Source organism: Piliocolobus tephrosceles, chromosome 21 (assembly GCF_002776525.5).
Source record: "Piliocolobus tephrosceles isolate RC106 chromosome 21, ASM277652v3, whole genome shotgun sequence".
Classification (NCBI taxonomy): domain Eukaryota; kingdom Metazoa; phylum Chordata; class Mammalia; order Primates; family Cercopithecidae; genus Piliocolobus; species Piliocolobus tephrosceles.
In genome coordinates, this window is record NC_045454.1 from 19,291,291 (window position 1) to 19,301,932 (window position 10,642).

At 54.7% G+C, this 10,642-nt stretch overlaps 1 protein-coding gene across 2 annotated transcripts; it reads left to right on the top strand.

The window, feature by feature from the left end:
- The first annotated feature begins 927 nt into the window (after positions 1-927).
- PPP1R14A (protein phosphatase 1 regulatory inhibitor subunit 14A) lies at positions 928-5,942 on the top strand. 2 transcript variants are annotated; one of them, XM_023229150.2, is made up of 4 exons: positions 928-1,315; positions 4,187-4,267; positions 4,847-4,879; positions 5,737-5,942. In XM_023229150.2, the coding sequence occupies exons 1-4, from the start codon at positions 1,115-1,117 to the stop codon at positions 5,863-5,865; spliced, it is 444 nt and encodes a 147-aa protein (XP_023084918.1). In that variant the 5' UTR covers positions 928-1,114; the 3' UTR covers positions 5,866-5,942. The 2 variants fall into 2 exon arrangements, with proteins under 2 accessions (XP_023084918.1, XP_023084919.1); XM_023229151.2 differs by lacking the exon at positions 4,187-4,267.
- The last annotated feature ends 4,700 nt before the right edge of the window (positions 5,943-10,642 follow it).

Genomic DNA, 10,642 nt, shown 5'->3' on the forward strand with positions numbered 1-10,642 from the left:
TTCCAAAGTTCTGGGATTACAGGCGTGAGCCACTGCACCCAGTCACATTTAAATTTTGAAGTATAATTCTTGCTGCTTATAATTAGAAGTGGGACGACTGTTTTGAAGTAAGGGACTTCCTAGCCACCCTCGCTAAAATTGCAACCCTACCCTCACTCCATTTGTCCTTTTCTGCTTTATATTTCTCCAAAGCACTTATATGATAATAAACTGTATGATACCATGCTTACTGTGTTTCTCATGTGTCCTGGCTACAGCTGTCAACTGCGTGGGACTGGGCTTGTCTGTTTTGTTCCCTGCTGTATCCCTGGAGCCTAGAGCAGTGTCTGGTACAGAGTGGATACTTAATAGATACTCCTTGAATGGGCCCAGGGGCGGTGGCTCACGCCTCTAATCCCCGCACTTTGGGAGGTGGAGGCAGGCAGATCACTTGAGGTCAGGAGTTCGAGACCAGCCTGGGCAACATGGCGAAACCCCGTCTCTACTAAAAATACAAAAATTAGCCGGGTGTGGTGGTGCATCCCTGTAATCCTAGCTACTTCGGAGGCTGAGGCAGGAGAATCGCTTGAACCTGGGAGGCTGACGTTGCGGTGAGCCTAGATCGGGCCACTGCACTCCAGCCTGGGCGACAAAGAGAGACACCGACTCAAAAAATAAATTCGTTAAACGGAATGAGTGAACAAATGGATGGATGAGTGAATGAATGAACGAAAGAACGAGTGATTGCTCCACCTTCTACAGCGATGGTGGCGCAGGCGCTCCCGCACCACCCCTGCCACCGCCAGAGGGCGCAGACAGGCCGGGTCCCGAGTGTCTGCCCCGGGCCCCCGCCCCACGGGATCCAGGCCCCGGAGCCCCCGACACAGGGACCCGCCCGGGGTTCTGGGTCCCCACCCATACCTGAACCCCGCACGACTGCGTGCCTCAAGCCGACGCAGAGGCCTACTCTCGCATCGCAGACGGGGAAACTGAGGCCCGAGGTGGCCGGGGCGGGGCCGACCTCCAGGCGAGCCCGAGCCCCCGCCCCCGGCCAGCCCCGCCCCGGCCCGTAAGAAGCACCCGGGGCGCGAGGCGAAGGCGCACAGCGCGGGACCGGGCTGAGGCCAGCAGCGCGATGGCAGCTCAGCGGCTGGGCAAGCGCGTGCTGAGCAAGCTGCAGTCTCCGTCGCGGGCCCGCGGGCCGGGGGGCAGTCCCGGGGGGCTGCAGAAGCGGCACGCGCGCGTCACCGTCAAGTATGACCGGCGGGAGCTGCAGCGACGGCTGGACGTGGAGAAATGGATCGACGGGCGCCTGGAGGAGCTGTACCGCGGCATGGTGAGCCCGGGGAGGGCTCGGGAGTGGTCGGGGACAGATGGAGCCCAGGCGCGGAGATCCTACGCCCTTGGGGTCTCGGTGCTCACTCGCTGGTGCACGGTCAGCCTGGTCTGCACAAGAGGACGAGTTCCCCAGGGCCGGGCACTCACTGGCCTGGCCGTCCGTGGCCTATGGCACTGTGCTTGTGGACACACCGAGAGCAACATACAAACACCTGGGTCTCCAGAGATGTGTCCAAACGCCTGGGGAGGGCCAGGAGTTTAGCATATGAGGAGGGAGGAGGCTAAGTTGAGCTGAAACCACCACGTCTAGGGAAAGAGTGGGGGAAGGGGGGTGTCATAAAGCCAAACATAGACATAGTGACAGGGGAGATACAGCCATACAGAGACCCACGGCAAAGGAAGCAAAAGCAGACACAGATGTGCACAGTGAAGGAAGCTCTAGCCGCTCACGGACACAACACAGAAGTAACAGCCATGCACAAACCCACAAGGACACAAGCGGGGGCGGGGGGGGGGGGGGGGGGTTGGTGGAGGGTCACCTACAGTTCAACATGTGCTACAGCCACAGCCACCCGCAGACACAGCGGTGTGGGCCATAGCCGTAGGCAGACACAGCACAACCCCACTGGAACACAAAATGACTCAAGTTACGGCCCTTCCTATCTCCTAAAAACTATGACCACCTGCAAGCATAAGCGCTGATCCACAGCCACTCAAAGACATAAAACAACAGAAATTGGCCTAGCACAGTGGCTCACGCCTGTAATCCCGGCACTTTGTGAGGCCGGGGCGGGAGGATTGCTTGATGTCAGGAGTTCAAGACCAGCCTGGGCAATATGGGAAAAACCTGTCTCTACCAAAAATATTAAAACGTAGCCGGGCGTGGTGGCACATACACACCTGTAATCTCAGCTCCTTGGGAGGCTGAGGTGGGAGGATTGCTTGAGCCTGGGAGGCCAAGGTTGCAGTGAACCAACATTGCACCACTGCACTCCAGCCTGGGCAACAGAGTGAGACCGTGTCTCAAAAACAAGCAAAACCCAACAGAGTTTATAACTACACTCAGACATAAAACTGTAAGCTATAGAAACAGGCAGACATACAACTGCAGAACCCACTGCTGTTCACAGGCACACAAGAGCCTAAGCCATAGCTCCATGTATTGACAGACACAAGTACTTCATCACTCGAGCTTCTGCTTGAAGTCACACTTTCAGTGACTTCTTTTTTCTTTTCCTTAGAGGTGGGGCCTTACTGGCCGAGCACGGTGGCTCACGCCTGTAATCCCAGAACTTTGGGAGGCCGAGGTGGGCAGATCACTTGAGGTCAGGAGTTAGAGACTAGCCTGGCCAACATGGTGAAACCATCTCTAGTAAAAATGCAAAAATTAGCAGGGCATGGTGGCGGGCACCTGTAATCCAGCTACTTGGGAGGCTGAGGCAGGAGAATCACTTGAACTTGGGAGGCTGAGGTTGCAGTGAGCCGAGATCGTGCCATTGCACTCCACCCTGGGTGACAGAAGGAGACCCTGTCTCAAAAAAAAAAAAAAGGAAGAAAAAGAGATCGGGCCTCGCTATGTTGCCCAGGCTGGTCTTGAACTCCTGGGCTCAAGCAATTCTCTCTTGTTAGGCTCCCAAAATGTCAGGATTACAGGCGTGAGCCATTGCTCTGGGCCTTCTGTGACTTCTGTATGCTACAGTGGACACAGGACCCACGAGTCCTCCTCTTCATGGTGCGACAATGGTGGAAGGCATGGCCCTTCCCCTACAGTGACATGCAGTCCCTCTGTTCTCAGACTCACACCTGGGCCCATACCAGTGAACCAATCTGGTTGCTAGTGGCAGGTGTCATCTATGAGGCCTTGCTTGGGTGGTGGGCCCTACAGCTGACTGTGGACACATGCTGATGTGTCACGCACCCAAGCCAGAGCCACACACCTCACACCTGCAGGACCATAGGCCACTATACGAAGCCACTGCACGATGCCAGGTCCCTCTGCCTGCTCAACCAGCCCCGGGCCCTTGACATCAGGCAGTGGCCCTGGCAGACTCACACACCTGCGTCCTTGCTGAAGCCTCTTCACCACACATGAACCAGGACCATCCAGCCCCGAAGCCCCAGGCCTGAAGCCGACAGCCGGACTTTGGGTTGGGGAGGAAAGGATTCATAACTCTAAGGCTCTCTTGCTCCCTCAACAGCTGGGGACAGCTGGGTCCTGTTCCCAGCAGGGGTGCTGACCCAGCCTACGCTTGGGCCACTGCCTGTAGAGGCCACACTAAGCGCCCCGCTCTTAGCAGCTGAGTTGAGCTCATGACTCATCCCATCCACCCACCTTGAGGGGCCTCAGTGGTCCTCCCTCCGGTCTCATCAGGCTGCATTTTGGCCCCCCAGGGCCTGGCCCAAGCTGTCCCCTCCCTTCCTGTCCCCTGGGGGAAGGGGCCACCCCCAGCTGGCTGCTGGCTGCCAGCCTCTCCTCCCCCACACCTAGTGCTAAGACTTTTCCTTGAAAGGGCAGAAGCCAGCCCCTCTCCTGAATCCCAGAATCTGACATTCCAGGGCTCCACTAGGCCTGTTTTCCTCTGTGGGAACTGGAGCCAAGGCGAGAGACCCGTGCCAGCCCCGAGGCTCCCGGGGCCCATGGGCCCAGGCATCAGGCTGGTACAGGGCCCTGGGGCTCCATCAGCCCATCTGTCACCCCTCCCCCCACACCCAGATGTCCTGCCTCGGCAGTGCTGTCCCTGACTGCCACATGAATGCTCCAGAACCCGCCAGCTGGGCCCTGGGGCCTGTGGGGCTCCTGCAGAGCCCTGGACAAAGGCGAGGGAGGGAGGGAAGGCGATCCTAGGCACCCCTCTCTCCCTGGCCCTAGGAGGCAGACATGCCCGATGAGATCAACATTGACGAGTTGTTGGAGTTAGAGAGTGAAGAGGAGAGAAGCCGGAAAATCCAGGTAGGTGGGGGGAAGTGTGCTCCAGCTCCCCACTTTGCACCTCCCTAAAAATAATAGCAATAGTTCACATGTTTACTGAGTGCTCACTAGATGCCGGGCACTGGTGTGATGGCTTTACATGTGTCCACTCGTTTAACCCTCACAAAACCCTCTGAAGCAGTCGCTGGTGTGAGCTGCATTTTCCCCATGAGGAAAATGAGGCCCCGAGAGGTTGAATCCCTTGCCCAGTGTCACACAGCTCAGAAGGAGCAGAGCTGGGCATCGAACCCAGGCAGTTTGGCAGCCATGTCCTTGCTTATGGCGTATGCCTTTTTAGAGGAGAGAAGTGCTGTGCGACCCTCTCGCCATCTCTGGATCTAGTGACTCACCCCTGCCCTGAGTCACTCCACATGCCCCTCGGGCTCTGTTCCTCTCTTGAAGCTTGGTAGGCAGTCCACCCTGGAGTCTGACTTCCATTTGTCTTGCTGCTGGGGCTTTTTGGGAAAGGGAAGGGGCTGGAGGGGAATAGCTGTTCGTCATTTACTGTTTTGTTTTGTTTTGTTTTTTGTTTGTTTTTTTTTTTTTGGTTGGGGGTTTTAGGGACTCCTGAAGTCGTGTGGGAAACCTGTCCAGGTGAGTTTTCTCTCCTTCATTACGGGCCCTGTTCTGGCCCCAAGTTCTCTGATGGGGGAGTAGGAAGAAGCTGACCGTGCCTGGGACAGGCAGAAGGGTCTCTGGGGAACCCCCTCCCCCGCCCTCCGCAGCTCTTTCTGGTCTGCAGGGGTGTCTTTTGTCCTCCTCCTTGTCTCTCTCCCCCTCTCCCCCACCTGCCGAGGGGGCTCCATTCTGTCCTCCCCCATCTGTCTTGTTTCTGTCTCTCCTGTGCCTGTCCTTAGGCCGCCAACCTTCAGGCTCAGTCTCCCTCTGTCCTTCTCCCCTGTCACTGCCTCTGCCACCCCGGGCTCCCTTCCCCACCTCTGGGGGCCCTCCATCTTCCCAGGCCCTGAAGCTGAGCGGCCCAACCCCTCCCACTTCCTTCCCTGCTTTAAAAGGGAAAACTATTCATGCTTCTCCAGCTAGCTCTGAGGGACAAACGTCACTGCGTTTCTGTCCGCCCTGGATCTATCTCTGGGGACCTGTCTCCACGTGTCTGTGTTTCTTTCTCTGTCCCTATGTCTCTGTCTGTCTCTATCTCTACACGTCTCTCTCTTTCTGTGTCTGTTTCTCCCCCTCCCCCACTCCCTGTCTGTCTCCTTGGATCTGTCTCTCTCTTCCTAGCTCTTTCTCTCCATTCCTCCCATTGCTCTTTCCCCATCTCTGTCTTTCTCCCAGCTCACTTTTCTCTCTGTGTCTATAGCCTCCGCCCCTAACTCCCCCAACCCCACAATCAGAGAACAGGAGGAGGCGCCCAGGTCAGGGACTGGGCTGGACAGGGGCAGGGGGTGCCCCCATGATGTTCCCACGTTCTCAGCTCCCCCGCCCTGTCTCAGGACTTCATCCAGGAGCTGCTGGCAAAGCTTCAAGGCCTCCACAGGCAGCCCGGCCTCCGCCAGCCCAGCCCCTCCCACGATGGCAGCCTCAGCCCCCTCCAGGACCGAGCCCGGACTGCTCACCCCTGACCCTCTCGCACTCTCCCTGCCCTGCCGACACCGCCTGGCTTGTGTATAAGTTGTATTTAATGGTTCTGTAACAATAACACTGTGTGGCTGTTTTTCCTCCCCCTGCCCGGTTACCATGGGTTTCTCCGAGCTCCCCCCACAACCTCCCTCTCTGCTCCTGTGGCCTCTGCTCCTGTCCCTGTCCCAGCACCGCAGTTGGGCCTGCCAGATGGAGAATCACTCCTCCTGGGCCAGAGAGCATGAGAACGGGCCCTGCTGAGCCCGCGCCCTTGGGACTCTTATCCTAGACCTCGCCTTCCCTTGAACTCCCCACCCCACCCCCATCCCCAGCCCCAGCCAGCAGGGCCCCTATATGCGTGCTCCTGTAGGAATCTGGGTCAAGGGGCATGCTCATGACCAAAGATGACCGATACTGACTCAGTACAGGTGATCACACAACAAACAAATCATTCAGCCACTCCATGAAATCTGTGCTGTGCTTATAATGGCCCTTGGTACTGAGGCTGCAAAGATGAGAGGAAGATGGTCTCTGGCATCAAGGTGCTCACACACGATGGGAGGACAAGGGCCTGAGTGTGAGGATCAGAGCAAGGTGTGCTGAATGGCTCAAGATACCTGGGAGCCTGGCAGGGGGGAGGGAGCTATTCACTCTGGGGGTGGTGAAGAAATCTGGGAGGGCCTCCTGAAGGAAGTGACATTAAGGTAGGCTTTGAAGGATGCATAGGGGTTCTGTGAAATGGATACCCCTCTCCGAGGATTCTGAACTTATGGGTGGAGGGATTGATATTGGGACAGAGCCAGGGAAAATACCAAATATTGCCAGGGCCATCCACCAGTCAGGAAGGACAGTGGCCCCCAGAGCTGGGTCAGGGAAACCCCCTATTGAACCGGGGTTAATCCTTTCATGCTGGGGCATGGAGAGGCCTGGAGGGTCCCAAGGGAGCAGCTGGGCCATTAGTGGGTAGTGGCTTTCTTTCTTTTTTTTTTTTTTTTAAGACAGAGTGTCTCTCTGTTGCCAAGCTGAAGTGCAGTGGCGCGGTCTTGGCTCACTGCAACCTCCGCCTCCTGGCTTCAAGTGATTCTCCTGCTCAGCCTTTCAAGTAGCTGGGATTACAGGCACGTGCCACCACACCCAGCTAATTTTTTGTTTTGTATTTTTAGTAGAGACAGGGTTTCACCATGTTGGCCAGGATGGTCTCGATCTCCTGACCTCGTGATTCGCCCGCCTCAGCCTCCCAAAGTGCTGGGATTACAGGCGTGAGCCACCGCGCCCGGTGCAGAAGTGGGTAGTAGCTTTCTAAAAAATTTTTATTTTATGTTTTTTAATTTTATTATTTAAAAAAAATATATTTTGTTTTTTGAGATAGGGTCTTATTCAGGCTGGAGTCCAGTGGTACAGTCTTGGCTTACTGCAGCCTTGACCTCCCCAGGCTCAGGTGATCCTCTCAGCTCAGCCTCCCAAGTAGCTGGGACTACAGGCATGCACCACCATGCCCAGCATTTTTTTTTTTTTCTGAAACGGGATCTTGCTATGTTGCCCAGGCTGGTCTTGAACTCTTGGGCTCAAATTATCAGCCTGTCTCGGCCTCCCTAAGTGCTACGATTACAGAGGTGAGCCACTGTGCCTGACCTAATTTTATTTTAGAGACAGAGCCTCACTGTGTCACCCAGGCTGGAGTGCAGTGACACAATCATAGCTCACTGCAGCCTTGACCTCCTGGGCTCAATAAATCCTCCCAACTTGGCATCCCAAAGTGCTGGGATTACAGGTGTGAGCCATCACGCCTGGCTATTTTTTTACTTTTTTGTAGAGACGATGTCTCCTTATGTTGTCCAGACTGATCTTGGACTTCTGGGCTCAAGCAATTCACCCGCCATGCCCAGTCCTCTATTTCAACAGTATCTTTTTTTTTTTTTGAGATGAAGTTTTACTCTCGTTGCCCAGGCTGGAGTGCAATGGTGTGATCTCGGCTTACTATAACCTCTGCCTCCTGGGTTCAAGTGATTCTTCTGCCTCAGCCTCCTGAGTAGCTGGGATTACAGACATGTGCCACCATACCTGGCTAATTTTTTGTATTTTTAGTAGAGACAGGGCTTTACCATGTTGGTCAGGCTGGTCTTGAACTCCTGACCTCAGGTAATCCGACCGCCTCAGCCTCCCAAAATGCTGGGATTATAGGCATGAGCCACCGCGCCCAGCCATCTTTTTTTTTTTTTTTTTTTTGAGACAGAGTCTCGCTCTGTCATCCAGGCTGGAGTGCAGTGGTGCGATCTCAGCTCACTGCAGCCTCCACCTGCCAAGTTCAAGTGATTCTCCTGCCTCAACCTCTCAAGTAGCTGGGATAACAGGCACATTACTATGCCTGGCTACTTTTTTTATTTTTAGTAGAGATGGGGTTTCACCATGTTGGCCAGGCTGGTCTTGAACTCCTGACCTCAAGTGATCTGCCCACCTCGGCCTCCCAAAGTGCTGGGTTTACAGGTATGAGCCACTAGGCCTGGCCTATATTTCAACATTTTGTTTTATTTTATTTATTTATGTTTTTGAGATGGAGTCTTGCTCTGTCACCCAGGCTGGAATGCAGTGGTGCGATCTCGGTTCACTGAAACCTGGTTCACAGAAACCTCAGTTCACTGAAACCTGCGTTCAAGTGATTCTTCTACCTCAGCCTCCCGAGTAGCTGGGATTACAGGTGTGCACCACCACACTGGCTACTTTTTGTATTTTTAGTAGAGACGGGGTTTCACCACCTTGGCCAGGCTGGTCTTGAACTCCTGACCTTGTGATCCACCCGCCTCGGCCTCCCAAAGTGCTGGGATTACAGGAGTGAGCCACCATGCCCGGCCTATTTCAACATTTTAATGGTTCTGGTTGGACCAGTGGTCCCAGGTGTGTATAATCAGGAGATGGGGCCGTGCTTAGGACCAGGGCAGGGTCAGAGCTAGGCTGTCTCACCAAGGACAAAGCACATCTCCCACCTCGCCTCCACTGACTGAAGTTGGGGCCCCAGGGCCCTGTCCCCACCTGTGCCATCAAGTGGCTCCACCAGGATTGGGCATTTATCGTGGGGGTCTGAACTCCAGTCTGGGAGGAAGAGAAGAGCCCCCTGAGGAGGAGCATCCAGGAGCACCCTGGCCTGTCCAGCCGTTCAGGTGACCTTGCTGTCTCTGTGCAGATGGACCCAAGGCTTCCAGTAACCCCTTTCCTCCACACTGTATAGAGAATGAGCAAGTCCCTCCTGCTGACATCCCAGCTCCTGGGACCCTGTCCCAGAACACCCCACGTGGGCCTGCAGAACCCCTTCTACTTCCCTCTCACAGAACCTGGTTTGGGTTCCTCGTCCTGGTGGAGGCGGTATGTGCTCAAAACCCAGGTTCTAAGGTCGTGTGTGCTGTGTGTTAGGCCTCAGTATCCTCATCTGGAAAATGAGTACTTTGTAGATGAGGAAACAGAGGCCCAGATTAGGGATGTCACTTGTTCAAAGTCACATGGCTGGGAAATGGTGGCGCTGGGCTTCAGTCCCAGGCATTATGATTCCAGAGCCCAACTATTTAACTCCTGCTCTACAGAGTCCCTTTAAACCACAGCAACAATTGCTGTTGTTCCGTGATGGGAAAATATTGGCTAATTCATACTAAGGTGTTAATGATTGCTCACAATCCTTGGAGATAACCAACCTAAAGGGTAATGCAATTAACAGAACAATGTTACAGTGAAGGACCGGGAGGCCCGGCGGGGTGACTCAAGTCTGCAATCCCTGCCAAGGTCAGAGGATTGAACCCAGGAGGTGGATCACACCACTGCATTCAGCCTGGGTAACGGAGCAGTGTCTCAAAAAATAAATAAATAAATAAATAAAATAAAAAGGGCCAGGCGCGGTGGCTCATGCCTGTAATCCCAGCACTTTGGGAGGCTGAGGCGGGCGGATCATCTGCAGTTGGGAGTTTGAGACCAGCCTGACCAACATGGAGAAACCCCGTCTCTACTAAAAATACAAAATTAGCCGGGCATGGTGGTACGTGCCTATCATCCCAGCTACTCGGGAGGCTGAGGCAGGAGAATCGCTTGAACCCGGGAGGCGGAGGTTGTGATGAACCGAGATTGCGCCGTTGCACTCCATCCTGGGCGAAAGAGCAAAACTCTTGTCTCAAAAAAAAAGGAAAAGAATTGGGAAACGGCACACCACAGTGGTTCGTGGTTAAGAGCAACTGCCACTTCCTAGCTGTGTGATCTTGAGAAAGTCACTTAACCTCTCTGTGTCTGTGTCCACATCTGTAAAATGAAGGTGATTTTAATAGTACCTACCTCCAGGGATTATTACGAGGTTCTGGTTTATTTTGTTGTTTGAGACAGGGTTTCACTCTGCTGCCCACACTGGGGTGCAGTGGTGTGATCTTGGCTCACTGCTACCTCTGCCTCAGGGGCTCAAATGATCCTTCCACCTCAGCTTCCCAAGCAGCTGGGATTACAGGCACGCACCACCAAGCCCAGCTAATTTTGGTATGTTTTGTGGAAACGGGATTTCACCATGTTGCCTAGGCTGGTCTCGAACTCCTGGACTCAAGCAATCCACTCGCCTCGGCCTCCCAAAGTGCTGGGATTACAGGTGGGAGACACCATGCCTGGCCTGTTGTGAGGTTTAAATGCAGGGCATAGGCTAGGACCAGGCACGTGGTAAGCATTGTCATCAACCCTGTCATTGTGAGGAGGGGACTGATCATTAGCTCCTATAGCCACCATTTCTGGCCAGCAGGAAGTCCCTTGGGAACACTGAAC

What these genes read in the sequence shown, in the direction of transcription:
- PPP1R14A (XM_023229150.2), top strand. Translation starts at nt 1,115, where the DNA reads ATGGCAGCTCAGCGGCTGGGCAAGCGCGTGCTGAGCAAGCTGCAGTCT. An exon ending in AGAGAAGCCGGAAAATCCAG is followed by an intron (nt 4,268 to 4,846) that starts GTAGGTGGGGGG and finishes TGGGGGTTTTAG; the next exon opens with GGACTCCTGAAGTCGTGTGG. An exon ending in CGTGTGGGAAACCTGTCCAG is followed by an intron (nt 4,880 to 5,736) that starts GTGAGTTTTCTC and finishes GCCCTGTCTCAG; the next exon opens with GACTTCATCCAGGAGCTGCT.